Raw genomic sequence first — 15,205 nt, 5'->3', positions numbered from 1 at the left:
AAGGAGAAGGTCTTTTGTAAGGGCAGGAGCTCTAAATTGCCTGTTCAAGACCAAATCACCAACAAGTATGTTGCATTTTAAAAAAAGATTATTTGCAGCAACATACTTTTCTCTCTCAGTTATTGAGAGGACTGTAGCTAAGCTCAAAGGGAACAGGGAAGCTGGAGGTTGGTGGGGGAGGTATAGATGATGTCATAATCCCTGCTGCTCATAAAGTTTTTATGCTTTGATCCCAAGAACCCTGGCCCCAATACACCACTGAACTGCAGGTGAGGTTAACATGATTTATCCAATGAGATAAATCAGACAAAACTTACATATTCATATTCATGTGTACTACCTTATAAATTCCAGGCAAATTCATTTTCTGCCAAGATTGCTTTATTTTTTGTATGGAAGCACAACCAGTCATGTAACCCTCCATTGGCTGTCTAGAGCAGTGGTTCCCAACCTTAGGTAACCCTTCTTGGACTGCAACTCCCAGAAACCCCGGCCAGGACAGGTGGTGAAGGCTTCAGGGAACTGTAAGAACACCAGGGTTATGCAAGGTTGGGAACCATTGCTCTATAGTGTTTCAGCTTATTCCATGGAAACTAGGCCTAAGAGTTTCCTGCAGGCATCAAAGGATGGAAGCCTTACAAAAAATGTGATGTATTCAACCAAAGGCAGTTACAGCTGAAGTACAGGTTGGAGGGTCAAGGAAACATTTATCAGCTAGTGTGCGCTTATCTGCAAGGGTAAATACATCTTCAACTCAGTGCTGAAAGGAGAATACACCAGAGTTTCTATTTGCTGTCACAAAATAGAGAATGACAAATTAGGACAGGCAGGGCTTTTAATTTTGAGGGTGGTAAAAAGGGAACAGGAATAAAGATTAGAGGATGTTTATTCTTCCTTTTACACCAGATCTGTGTGCCATGCAGGCTTCCCCCATGATACACTCTCTTCCATTATAGCAAGCTGTAGTTTATGCTACCAAACAAATAAATAAGTTTTAATAATTGAAATTCTGCACTAAAAAAATTAATTCTGCAGCCTGCAAATTCTGCATCCTACAGTGGCTCCCAACCTTGGATCTCCAGATGTTCTTGGACTATAGCTCCCAGAAATCCTGGCCAGCATAGCTAGCGATGAAGGCTTCTGGGAGTTTTTGTCCAAGAACATCTGAGGACCCAAGATTGGAAACTACTGCCTGAATGTATAAGGTACAGTATACCACAGAAGTGAGTACACCCCCTCACATTTCGTAAATATTTTAGTATTATCTTTTCATGGGACAACACTGAAGAAATGACACTTGGCTACAATGTAAAGCAGGGAGTATACAGCTTGTATAACAGTGTAAATGTGCTATCCCTTCAAAATAACGCAACATACAGCCATTAGTGTCTAAACCGCTGGCAACAAAAGTGAGTACACCCCTAAGAGACAATGCCCAAACCAAGCAAAAAATGTTAATATTTTGTGTGGCCACCATTATTTTCCAGCACTGCCTTAACCCTCTTGGGCATAGAGTTCATCAGAGTTTCACAGGTTGCCACTGGAGTCATCCTCCGCTCTCCCATTATGACATCACTGAGCTAGTGGATGTTACAGACCTTGAGCACCTCCACCTTCCGTTTCAGGATGCCCCAAAGATGCTCAATAGGGTTCAGGTCTGGAGACATGCTTGGCCAGTCCATCACCTTTACCCTCAGCTTCTTTAGCAAGGCAGTGGTCATTTTGGAGGTGTGTTTGGGGTCATTATCATGTTGGAATACTGCCCTGAGGTAGTAGGCCCAATTTGGACATTGTCACTTAGGGGTGTACTCACTTTTGTTGCCAGCAGTTTAGACACTAATGGCTGTGTGCTGCGTTATATTTATGAAATGTGAGGGGGTATACTCACTTCTGTGATAAGCTGCAAGTACATAATTTATCCTACTTTTAGAGACTTTTAGATAGATTTATCCTAGTCTTACTAGTTAAGGGGAGAACCAAAAGGCTACAGAGACCTTTCTTCAGCCCCTGGAAATTTTATGGAGCTGCACCACATAGAGCTGCACCTCTGGCTAGATTTCAGGAAACATCATCCATACTTTTTAATCATGTACTTATTGCTCTAGAGAGAGAAAGACATTTAAAAACGAGTCTGTGATCTTTTCAAACCAGATTTTCTGCCCAGTTATTACATTTTATACCACTTTCAGATGCTCCTGTGGGAAAATGCCATATACAGACTTGCCTGAAGCAAAATTACAACTACCCTCCGGGGGATAACACACAGCCAAGATACCATTGTGAAAGGAATGAGCTCAGAGCTTCCACTTCCTAATGTACCTCCTCTGTACTACCTGGGCCTAGTTGTGACTTCATCTCAGAATACCTTCAAATGTTCAATCTCTTCCTGCTGTTTGTATAGGGTCTTTGTGGCAACAATGTCTGCCTCAGTAATGGAGTCAGGCATGCCCCTGGTGAGTTGCTCTGTCAGCTTCAGGACAACTTGTTGCTTGGCTTGGTTCTTGTCCATCAAGAGCTGCACATGGGCATTCAGCTCCTTGATGTGTTCCCCATCCCGAGCAAGGCTCTCCTCCAGCTCTTTCTTCTCCATCTCCAACAACTCCACCTTTTTGTTCAGCTCAGCAATTTGCCTCACTTTGTGTCGCACCAATTCCAGCCTGTCTTTCTCCTTTGCTGTGGCCAAGTATCTGCAGGACTCTCGTTTCTCTTGCTGGGCCGCCTCCAGAGCTTTGTGGAGAAGTTTAACTAGTTCCTGTGGAAGTTAAGAAAAGAAAAAAAGAAAGCAAACCTTCTTCATTATCTCGCAGTTCAGCACATACAGATTACCTCTTTTACTACTGGCAGAGATATACAGATACATCAACTGTCTGTTGTGCCAACTACCCGTATTTGAGATGAGGTAAATAAAAATAGATTAGCCTGTGATAAGCTGAGATGTTGGCTGCACTCTATGGACTCGGGAGCCATTGGGCTCAGTGACCAATGATACATTTCATTCTATTCTATTTCTGTCTTTCAGGGAATTTCACCTGAGATTATGTTTCTCCTTACTGATATTAAAGGCAATTGGTGTAACTGGACTAATTTGCCTATAATGTGAAAAAAAAAAGAGGAGGTGGGGCAAAAAAGCTGGGGTGCTGCCTCTGAGTGGGTGCCCACCAGAGGAGACAAGGCTGGGAAGCAGTGAACACCATTTTGGCTGAGAAACAATCCAGCCCAAACCACCGAACTGGCAGTCCATGCACATCTCTACTGGCCAATATTTCAAGTGAATAGTCTGGCAGCAGTCCCCAAGCTTTTCGGAACCGCAGACCAGCTGGGGGCACCCCTGCGCTTGTGGGGAGCAGGGCATGCTTGCACGTATACACAGATGGCACGGGGCCCACTCATAGGGGGGCATGCTCGCACACATGGCATGGGGCACACCTGCAGGTGCAGGGTGCACTCACACGCATGTGTGGATGGTGTGGGGTGCACTTGTGGGGGTGGGGCACCTGTGCATGCATGTGTGCGGGTGGGCGGGCTGTGCATGCGTGAGGGGGTGTGCATGCAGGGGGGTTGGGAGATCTGTCTCCGTGGCCTGATCCTGCCAAGGCCACGGACCAGCACCGGGCCAAGAACCGGGGGTTGGGGACCCCAGGTCTAGAGGAAGGTGTTAGCTCAGCTAATCAAATGCATAGTTAACAAGCAGCTATCTGGCTGGATAATTCAGTGAGTTAGGTATCTGGCTGCAAAGGCTGAGAATTCAATTCCCTACTGTGCCTCCCAGGGCAGCCAGCCTGTGTGGCCTTGGGAAAGCTGCACAGTCCCAGGGTGCCCCCAGAAGAAGTAGATGGGAAATCACTTCTAAATATTTTCTACCTAGAAAACCCTGAGAAGGGCTGCTTGTAAGTCACAATTGACTTGATGGCACTCATATCACATATCATATCATAACAAGTAGCTATACAAGAACATAGTGATTCATTTATTTTGAGTGTTTTCCCTTTAAAGTTAGAGTCAAGGGCATGCTTTTAAGAACAAAGACGGTTGTATCTTCAGAACTAGAAGAAAGCAGCTCGGAAGACATTAATGTGAATTGCTGAGTCAACAGTGTTATTTTTAAAAGACATTTTAAATTCTTGGGTGTACTGAACAGGATCTTGAAACCCACAGCCAACTTGGATACCACTGACAATCTCTGAGGAGGTAGGTCTCAGCTGTAAAGTATGAGGGAAGCATTCTGCTTAAATTATAAGTTTCACACAAACTATAAAATAATGGATTAAACAATTTAACAAAATGATTAACAGGCTTTGTTTAACTAGTGTGCATATTACCAAAATTATGATACAGACACCCTTTTGAGACCTTAAAGGAAGCAGAAAATAACACTGAAGCAAGGAAAAACCCTTTGAATAAATGTTTTTGTTGTGCTTTTGGCAAGTTTTTATTTACATTTATGTCTTTACATTGTTTCCACAAGCCACTCTGAGAGGCTTTTCAGACATGGAAGATGCCACTAGAGTGTAAAAAATAATTAGATAAATTGACCTAATAACCAAAAGCCAAGCACATTCTATGCATCTGAAAACAACTTCTTACACAATATTGTGAATCAGCCCACAGAAATTGACATTGTGAGCCTGGACTTACTTTCTGAGACTTTACTTCCTCTGAAAGTACCAACACTTGGTGCCGAAGAGAAGCTGCTTTTTCCTGGCCAGTCCCTTCGGCGAAGGAAAGGAAACTGCTGTTCACTTTTTTCATTCTTTCAGCCAAATGTGATTTTAAGTTAATTCTTCTGTCTTTTTGGCTCTCTACTGTGAATGAAGGGAAAATATACAAGGATGAAGAATCCTCTCATTGTCATGAGGAAGCAAATTAATTTGAATAACTTGCTAGGTTTTATGGAACACACTAATGGATCATGTCTCTCCTATTCACAATAGAACTGAGGCTGTCCTACTTTGGACACTTCATGAGGAGACAAGATTCTTTGGAAAAGACAATGCTGGGAAATGATGAAGGCAGCAGGAGAAGAGGAAGACCAAGTATGAGATGAATTGACTCCCTCAAGGAAGCCACAAGCTTGACTTTAAAGGAGGTGAGCCGGGGAGTTGAGGACAGGACATTTTCAAGATCACTCATTCATAGGATTGCCACAAGTCCTGTTTTTAACCTTCTGGTGACCAATCACAAAAGAAAGAAAACCAACATGCATGATATGGAAGATTAGAAAATATCTGAGAGAAGGCAGGTGCAACCTGTCTTGGGAGGGCTTATTACATTCATATTTATTTATTTATATTTATTTATTTATATATATTTATTTATTTATATATATATATATCCCGACCAAATAGGCCAAGATCAGGAGAGCTTCACAGGAAAGAGTGCAGCCGCACTAAGCCACCTAGCCATGTCATCCAGAGTAAGAGGGTAGCCATCCTTATTTCTGTGCCATCCCTCGCTACAGACAATAGGATGCCAGAGAAGGCCAACACATATCCTTAGGATTCCGCAATGACATCTGTTCCCCTTCGTTTGACTTCATTCGCTTTGACCCTTGTAACAGCGGTAATGGCACTGAAGAGGGTGCAGAAAATACTGCACAAACTATGTGTTTCATTCTTTCACATCATGCAGAAATAAGTACCTGCATCTTCAGTTTCTGCTTCTATGTGCTCTTCTTCAGCCACATTTTCAGCATTATCCTGGATGACCTCAATAGCAAATACATCACTGTCCCTTCGGTTTTGCCGGCCACCACAAAGATTATGTACTGTGTTTCTGGAAATGTAGAATCAAACAGGAGCCATAAATGGCTACGGACCTGACCTCCATCCCTGTTCTTTCTTAATAAGACAGTGAAGCTATGCCTGGGCACTACCAGTTTAAATTGATATGGGCCCTCATGTGACCACATACCCCTCCATACAAAACACACCCCGTATATAGGAGGCAAATATGTCAGGATGATTGGTTCCATTGTAGCATTCTCTCTGGCATGCTAATTCTTTATATTTGGAGAATGAACTTCCATCTAACTGATATAGCCTAGGCACAAGCTTATCAGTCTAACAAAAACAAGGTTTCCATTACACAAAACCAAGTTGCTCACCAAGATAGTCACTGTGTCTCACCAGCACAACTGAATGATAGGTCCTTTTCCAAGATGTACAGGCAAAAAGGGTATTTCTCCTCACATCACATCAATAAGAACACATAACTGTACGTAATTTATCTGTGTTATTTGTTTTGTGTAGTTATGGAGAGGAGACAGAAGCCAATCCAAGGGCCACAAAAGGTCATTTTCAAACTTGCCTCACCTTTCCCCCATCATTGGAAATCTTACTCAGATCTCTTATTTTAGGATTTTTATCAGACATTGCTCACAAATCTAAGTCCTAAATTTCTTTGCAGCCATTAGGATTTTTTTCGTTTAGATTAGAATGTATGTGTTCTGTGCTGTCAAACCAAAACCAACTTATAGCAACCCTAACAGGGCTTTCAGAGTAAGTAAGATATTTAAAGAGTCATTTTATCAGTTCCAACTACAGTGGTGCCTCGCTAGACAGTTACCCCGCATGACAGTTTTTTTGCTAGACACTGACTTTTTGTGATCGCTATAGCAATTCGCAAAACAGTGATTCTTATGGGGGAATTTCACTGGACAATGTTTGGTCCCTGCTTTGCAAACTGATGTTCGCTAAACGACAATTTGCTTTTTGCTGGACAATGATTTCGCTAAACAGCGATTTCAGTGGAACAGATTATAATTGTCTAGTGAGGCACCACTGTATAAGCTTCCATGGCTGAGCAGAGATTTGAACCCTGTTCTCCAGAGTCCTAATCTGTTACTCTATCCACTCAGTGGTCCCCAACCTTTTCTGAATCACAAACTGGTGGGGGGACAGGGCACACCCCTGCACTCACGGTGGAGAGGGGGATGTTTGTACGCATGTGCAGAGGGGCGGGGCGTGCTTGCAGAGGGGAGCGCTTGTAGGCATGCGCAGTGCACGCTCACGGAGGGGAGGGTCATGCTCATGGGGGGGCACCTGTGCGTGCAGGTGGGGTGTGTGCGGGGAGTGCACGCAGGGGGGAGATCTGTCTCCACAGCCCAGTCTTGCTATGGCCACGGAGCAGCACTGGGCCACAGACCGGGAGGTTGGGGATCTCCTGCACTACACCACGCTGGGAATAACTAGATTATAGCAGAGAGTCTAAAAAAGCTGAGACTCCACGTTCAGTTTGGGAAACAATAGAATATACACAAAGCACAGGCAAGTCAGACTTGGTGCAGTGGACTAAAAACACCATGCCTGGCTGGAACATTTGTTCTCCACTGAGTACCTGGTTGTGCACTGATGTCATTCTCCCTGCCCTCTAAATGAGGCAAGGCTTGTCTTGGTTCCAAAACTGGGAGTGAGGAACAAAAAACCTGACCTTCTGTGTCTTTACTGCAAGACATGGTTCTTCTTGTTCTGGCTTCTTACAGGATGAAGCTTAGTGCCATGGCGACTTCCCAGAAAGATGTTTTCTCCGTATTTTTTGCACTGCAGATGCACCAATCAGTCAAAAATAGCTCCAGAGCGGAAGCCCCAGAAAGGAACTGGGGTTTTTTCTTTCTTTCTTTTTTTTTAAAGTTCAAAATGCTATTTGAAGCTAATGGATAATAAGTGAGTGGAAGTTCATTGTACACTCAGAATCCCCAATCAGAAGCTTTCAGTTTGGGGATTTTTTTTTAAGAAAAAAAGTCCTGAAGAGAAGCATCAGCAAACAGTTCGTTTTCAACAATATTCAGATATTATTTCAAAAGATTTTTTTTATGTGATTTACTTTAGACAGAAGTGATCTTCAAAAAAAGGTACTTTTAAAATTGAAGTCTGAACACAAACACCCATAAGCCTCAATATGCCACATCCACTGGCAATAAACTGCAGTGAACAGCCTTCTAGTGACTTTAGCAGAATTTAGACTTAGTCAAAGTTTAGAATCATAGAATCATAGAAAAGTGAAGTTGGAAAGGGCCTACAAGGCCATCAAGTCATCAGTTATTTTCCTTTATCTTTTCATCAGATATGCACTCCTTTGTCTTTACAGTGGGGTCTCTACTTAAGAACTTAATCCGTATTGGAAGGTGGTTCTCAAGTTGAAAAGTTCTTATGTTGAATCTGCATTTCCCATAGGAATGCACTGAAAACCATTTGATCCGTATCTGCTCTTTTCCGTCCATAGAAACTACAGTGGAACCTCTACTTAAGAACTTAATCCGTTTTGGAATGGTGTTCTTAAGTTGAAACGTTAAGTTGAAGCAAAATTTCCCATAGGAATAGACTGAAAACCTATTAATCCGTTCTGGCTGTTTTTTTGTTATGTAGAGGTGCGTTCGTACATTGAAGCATTAGTTCCCATAGGAACGAATGCAAAGCTGTTTAATACGTACTCTACCACTAGGGGGAGAATTTTTTTTAACCTAAGATGACCTTAAAAAAAGAGCAGGAAAGGTTTTTTTTCCTATTCTTATCTTGGATTTCTGTTCTCAAGTAGAAGCAAAATTTAGCAAATGGAGCTGTTCTTAAGTTGGATTGTTCTTAAGTAGAGACGTGCTTAAGTAGTGACCCCACTGTATTAAGTGCTTCATAGAAGGACAGTCTTGAGACCAAAACTGTATTCTTTTCAGTGCTACTGAAAACCTGCTCAGGAATTTTCATCAACGTAGTCATTTCAGACTTCTCAGCCACGCCAGACGGTGTTTGAAGGCCTCTATTCAGAGCATGTTACCATAGTCTCTTGAGACTGAAGGATGCCTACAGTCATTTTAGATGTTTAAATCTGTATTGACGCTGGTTGGCAAATTAAACTCTCCTAGTTTTACCATTTATGTTTTAAAATATGATTTATTATAGCACACTGAATTTTTCTTTTTCATCTACACTGCTTGGAAATCTATGCAGATGCAGACATGATACAGAACTGCTTTAAATAATAAATAAATAAATAAATAAATAAATAAATAAATAAATAAATAAATAAATAAATAAATAAATAAATTGCATAATAGTTTTCCCATTGAGCCCCGCTGGTTCTGTGTACACACAATACCTTCCTTATGTATTCAAGTTTTCCCCAACCTGGCATTCTCCATATGTTGTTGTATTACATTTCCCATCATTCTCTACATTTGCCTTGCTGGCTGAGGCTGATGAAACATATAGCCCAACATGTCTGGAGAGCCTGCAGTTGGGCAAGTGTGCAACTTTATGCATTTGGTAAAGCCAATGCTTGCCTTTGAAGACCCATTATGACCCAGAAAGGCATTTATTAGTCACTGAGATGACTAATTATTGATTCAAGGAAGATTAATTTACATTTCTAGAATTTAAATATATAAAACCATTACTGTATTTCAATCCAAGGATGCTTGAGGGAGATGTTCTGAAGAGCAACAGAAAGCTGTGGTGCTGGTAGAGAGGCTGCCTTTATGCCGACTACATCATCAGCGGGAGTTTTAACAGGAGGTAGAAACTCATGTTCTGCATCAGCTACAAAGAAACAAGTAGAGTATAAATTATGGAATTCAGGAATAGCCAGCACAAACATATCTTGGCAAAGACATCGGCTGATTGAAGAGAACAAAGGAAAAAAATAAACGAATTCCCCGCTGCATGTTACACATAAAACTATGAACACTTGGGCAAACAAAAGACATCCAATTTTTGGCTTCCCTTAAGTTTGTCTGTCACACACGTAGAACAAGAGGAAACTCAAGTGGGATGGTCAGATTTCAATTATAAACATTCTGCTATCCCAAGCAAAGTTCAGTACTGGAAGAAAGAGAACAAACAGGTGGGTAAGCAGCAGAGGGCTCTACTTCTGATGGTTTCCAAGAGATGCTGGTTTGGGGGAGCTCCATTCAACAAACCAATTTCCACTCTGCTCATTTGTTGAAACAGAGGCCTTTTGTATATAGAATTCAAGTGTAGAGTATCAGACCATGTGATGAGATTAGAGATGGAGACGACTGACCATTTTAGCAAGTCATCCCACTTTGTGAATCATCAAAAGCGGATAACTCACAAAGCACGAAGTTGCCTCTGTGAAGCAACAAATAACAAAGTTATTTGTCAATTCGTGATGGTGTTATTTTTTTTAAAAAAACAACACCCGCCACACCCGCTGCCAGCACCCCCCACCGCCACACCGGTCCCGCACCCCTTAGCCTGCTTTAAGGGAATCCAGGTTGCCCTTTGCAAAGATGGCAGCTGCAGCTTCCCTACCCTAAATGAAGCTGCAACCGCCATCTTTGTAAAGGGCAGCCACTCTCCCTTTTTACATGCCATGGTTGGGAGGCCAGATGAAGACCTCAGCAGTGGCGATTAAGGTAAGGGGATGTCGGTGGGATGGGGGCTAAGGTAGGGAGAGGAAGGGGGGTAGGCTGTGGTGGTGGGTGGCTGTGGCAGGGGTGGCTGCCTATCAGCCACCAATTAGTTGATCAGCAGCCGGTAGACAGAATGTTGTGGGGTTTTTTCTTTTAAAGGAAGGACAAATAAAAACGGGGAAATATTCATCCCTTTGTATTCGTGGGGGTCTCTGGAACCCACAAATATGAAGGGACGAATATAATGAATTGGCTATTTTCGTCGAATATTTGCCCCTTCTCTAGATGAGATCTGTACTCTGTTCTTGAACTTGGAGGATAGAAATCATGTGATCCAGGCCTAAGCAGGTTGAACTCCTAAAGCTTCAACAGGATCTCCAAATTTGTACCTATCAGGTAGGCTCAAAGAGTGGAGCCGGACCAAAGGCAGAAGGCAGACAGGCACAATCCCAGTTCTCCATTGCACAGAATCATTAAATAATCATATTCAATTGAATAATTGTGAAGTTGGAAGGAGCCTACAAAGTCATTCCTCAAAGCAGTAATACAAATCAAAGACCTGCAAACCACATAATCAGAAACTGGAATGTGATTTTTCTGTATTACAGCTCCTAAGAATCTCCCAGAAGCACAGTGACTGAACATGCTGGATGGATGGTCCTGGAAACTATAATACAGAAAACCCACCTGCCCTGTTCTGTGTATGTGGCTTGAAGCTTCAAAAAGAACTGAGACTTAATGTTGGGAAATGTAGTTCACATACCAAGAGAGAAAGTATCAGAGCTAGGAAAAGTTATTATTTTGGCCATACCAAGTTCTCATAATTCTGGGAATCTCGGTCTAAAAAAGCATTTTTTCAACTGAGATTCCCAGAATTATGAGAATTTGGGTATGGCCAAAATAATAACTTTTCCTAGCTCTGATTCTTTCTCTCTTGGTAATAACACTTTAGAAATAACACATTAAACATTGTAGTGAGTGAACTATAACCACATGGCTCTAAATAAGTCTCAGCTATGCAAGCCTCATTTGTATCAGTATCTATGGAATTAAACTGCAGTACAGTGAATCCGTGAGCAATATGAATGGTAAAGAGACTGATTAGAATCCTGGCCTCCAGTGGAGAAAAAGGTCAATGTAGTCATGCTGCTATTACTTACTATTATTAAGTCGCTCCTCATTCACAGAAGAGGTGAACAAAGCCTCTTCCTCCACAAAACCTCTTGCCTGGTTTTTACAGAACTCCCAGCGTTTCGTCTGCAGCTGTTGCAACCAGTACATCATAGCCTGTTTGTTGACAGCCTGTTTGTTGCCAGTAATTCAATTTAAACAATTAATAGATGGGAAAGAAAGTCAGTACTGTATGCGATCCTCACAACTTGAGTAATGCCTAAAGATATAGCCAAAATCCACCATCCACATTTGTGCAACAAAGCCTTGAGCTCTGGAAAAGCAGAATCCACACCAGTTCTAGAAAGGTTGGCTGGCATTTGAATTACAAAATCTGTTCTGTCGACTCTTTCACTAGAGGGGAACTTTGGCCAATACATCTTGGCTTATGCTTTTATGTCGATACAGGTGGTGGTTGTTTTTAAATAAACAAATACAGACACTTCTGATCTGCTAAAGTAAGTAACAGGTTTTGTTTCATTAAAAAAAACAGCTTGAACTTTCCATGCCTAAAATGCTAAACATCAGGAAACAAGGGGTCCAGGACACTGTCATGCATCATGCCTGCAGTCCTCGGCTTCAAAGAGAAATTCACTTAAAAAGTTAAATTGTTAAAGCAATTTCCTGAAAGCAAACGTTTCTTCCTTCCCACAATGAATCAGGGCATTTTGAAAAGAGAAAACTGTGCAAATAATGTAACTGAAGGCTTCTACTCTACTCAACATTTGTACTGTAATCATAGCTATCAAGATTAATAGAAACAAAGATGTTAAGTCCTAACGAGGTGTAGTGTGTCTGATCCGTGTGTGTGTGTGTGTGTGTGTGTGTGCGTGCGTGCGTGCGTGCGTGCGGGGGGGGAATAATAGTAACATAAAGCACAAACAGTTGGTTTTTGTATATGTGCTTGACAGCATGTCTAGAAATCGCCCTCAACTGGAAAGCTGGCAAAAAAATGTCATTATAGAATTGGAGAGGACAGCTCAGTGTGATAGCATTAACGGAAAAATTAACACATTGAATCACTTCTTTAAGAAGTGCTCAGCTTGCGACTCATTCTTTTCTGTATGATACCCTTTATAAGCCTTGCAGACAACCTTAGCAATTTATGCCTTCTTCCTTCTTCCCATCCATTCCTATGGTACAACATGTTTAATGAATCCCCTTCTTTGTACCTTCTGCTCCAGTGTCTGTGTATAACATGCTGTGCAGCTGCACTTGACTTACAATGATCACAGTACAGTAGTGTTTTCAAGGTAAGTGAGATATTTAAGGAGTGCTACCCCTGCTCCAGTGAGCTTCCATGGACAAGAAAGGATTCAAAGTTAGGTTTCACAAATGCTAGTCTGTCACTCAATCCACTAAGCCACTGGTTCTTAACCTTGGGTTACTCGGGAGTTTTGGACTGCAACTCCCAGAAGCCTTCACCACCAACTGTGCTGGCTGGGGTTTCTGGGAGTTGCAGTTCAAAAACATCTGAGTAACAAAGGTTAAGAACCACTGCACTAAGCCACACTGGGTACCACCAGACCACTCTTTTCTGATACAGATCAATCATTGACTCTCCTTATTTGACAACATTATTTGGATATTTCATCTATATTGTGCATAGTACAAATTCGTTTTGTCTTTATTTTGATTAATAATTTAAAAAATGAACTAAGATGAAAAACAAAAAAGTGATTTACGGTTACCAACGTTTCACTTTCTGTTAAGGACATACATACTGATCAGATTTAATCTTTGCCCTCTATGATTCTCTTTCCATGAACTGTAATGAGGGAAGCAACCTGGTGCCCTTCAGATATTTCTAACTACAATTCAAATCATTCTTGATTCCTGTCTGCTCTAATTAGAAGATGATGAGTACTGCAGCCTGAGATACGTGCAGAGCACCAGAGTGCCCAACCTGGAAAGGTCTAGGAAAATGACTGAGATTCCTATTAAATGATAAAAACCAACAGATTCAGGCTTTCTGGAGCAATTCTATATATATTCTATATATAGAGAAAGCAGGCCACAAATCACACGGTCTCCAGTGTCTATGTACGAATTCCAGAAGCATGGGAAACAAACAAGAAGAACTAGAAATCATGGTTCAGGAAGCAAATATAACTTGATAGGGATAACTGAAACTTGGTGGGATAATTCCCATAACTGGAATACAGCAACTGAAGAATATAAATTCTTCAAAAAGAATAGAAAGGATAGAAAGGGAGGTGAAGTCATAATACATCCAAAATACGTATTTCTATACAGAAGTACAGGAGCTTGAGCTTGGTTGTCCCATTAAAAGCATCTGGGTTAACATAATTGGGGTGAAAAGCAAAATTAATGTGTAACTGGAGTTAACCACCAATTGCACAGTCGAAGAGAAGATGCAGATGGAACTTTGAAAGATAATTTGCAAGAATTTCAAAGAGAAACAATGTAGTAGTAATGGAAGATTTAAATTATCCTGATATCTGTTGGGAGGCAAATTCTGCCAAATATGACACTTCTAAGACATTTCTGGCTTGAGTGGCTGATCATTTTCTTTTCTCCTAGAAAAAGTGGACAAAGAAACTAGAGGACTACTTACCCAGGGCTTGATTCTAACCAATAGAGATGACTTGGTGGAAGAAGTGACAGTAATGAGAACTCTGGGGGAAAGTGACCATCAGGTTTAATTTGAATTAAATCAAATTGATTTAAATCACAATATAAACCACTGCAGGATGGATAAAAGACATATTTTAAAAATCTGGATTTTTAAATTTAAAAATAACTTTTAAAATTTAATTCATATTTTTTATTTTAAAAATATATCATTGGTTTTTATCCACTCTGCAGTGATTTGAAATGTGATTTAAATCAATGTAATTTAAATCAATGTGATTGGAATCAAATCCACCCTGGTGACCATGTTCTGCATGAGATCTTGATTTAAAGGCAAACAAAAGCAGAGGGTAACCACATGTATATGCTGGACTTTAGGAAAGCCACTTTTAATGTACTCAAAACAATGATAGCTAAAGATCCCATGGCAGGAAATCCTAACAGTAAAAGGAGTCCAAGATTGGTGGGAGTTTCTAAAAAAAAAAAAAATCCTAAAGTTACACTACAAACAATTCAAATAAGATAAAAAGATGGAAGACAGCAAAAAGGACCAATGTGACTTCACAAAAAACTCAGAAACTACCTGAAAATTAAAAAGGACACATATAGTAAGTGGAAGGGATGGTCAGGCTGCAAAGGAAGGGTACAGACAAGTACCAAAGAATTGCAGGGATGGCATCAGTAAGGCAAAAGAGGAAATGAGCTGAAGTTAGCAAGAGATGCTAAAAGCAACAAAAAGTATTATTTAGGTATGTGCAGAACAAAAGATAGAGAAAAGAAACAGTAGCTCTGCTACTCAGTGGAGATGGGGAAAATGGAAAACAAAGAAAAGGTAGAAATGCTCAGTCTTCTGCCAAAAGACAGTCTATGCTCCTTCAGGCAAATGTGAAGTACGAAGGGATGGGATAGGATTGTACAGTAGTTTGAGATTAATAAACAAATAGTCAAGGTGTATCTCATTACGTTGAATGAGTTCAGATCTCCAAAGCCAGGTGAACTGCATCCAAGAATATTGAAGGAATGGCTGAAAAAATCTCAGAAACACTGTCTATTATTTTCTTGAAATCATGGAGGATG

General features: G+C 41.0%; 1 protein-coding gene across 3 annotated transcripts in view; it reads right to left on the bottom strand.

The window, feature by feature from the left end:
* The window catches only part of TBC1D2 (TBC1 domain family member 2), a 43,252-nt gene that overhangs the window by 15,223 nt on the left and 12,824 nt on the right, over positions 1-15,205 (bottom strand). For all 3 annotated transcript variants that reach the window (XM_072991897.2, XM_072991900.2, XM_072991898.2), the window contains exons 3-7: positions 11,524-11,665; positions 9,386-9,527; positions 5,639-5,772; positions 4,636-4,802; positions 2,366-2,752 (exon numbers count right to left, since the gene is read on the bottom strand). In XM_072991897.2, coding sequence (XP_072847998.2) covers positions 2,366-2,752; positions 4,636-4,802; positions 5,639-5,772; positions 9,386-9,527; positions 11,524-11,665 — 972 coding nt within the window. The remainder of the gene's footprint in view (positions 1-2,365; positions 2,753-4,635; positions 4,803-5,638; positions 5,773-9,385; positions 9,528-11,523; positions 11,666-15,205) is intronic.

This window comes from Pogona vitticeps, chromosome 2, assembly GCF_051106095.1.
Source record: "Pogona vitticeps strain Pit_001003342236 chromosome 2, PviZW2.1, whole genome shotgun sequence".
Lineage (NCBI taxonomy): Eukaryota > Metazoa > Chordata > Lepidosauria > Squamata > Agamidae > Pogona > Pogona vitticeps.
Note: the sequence above shows the minus strand (reverse complement) of the source record. Positions and strands in the feature narration are given on the sequence as shown.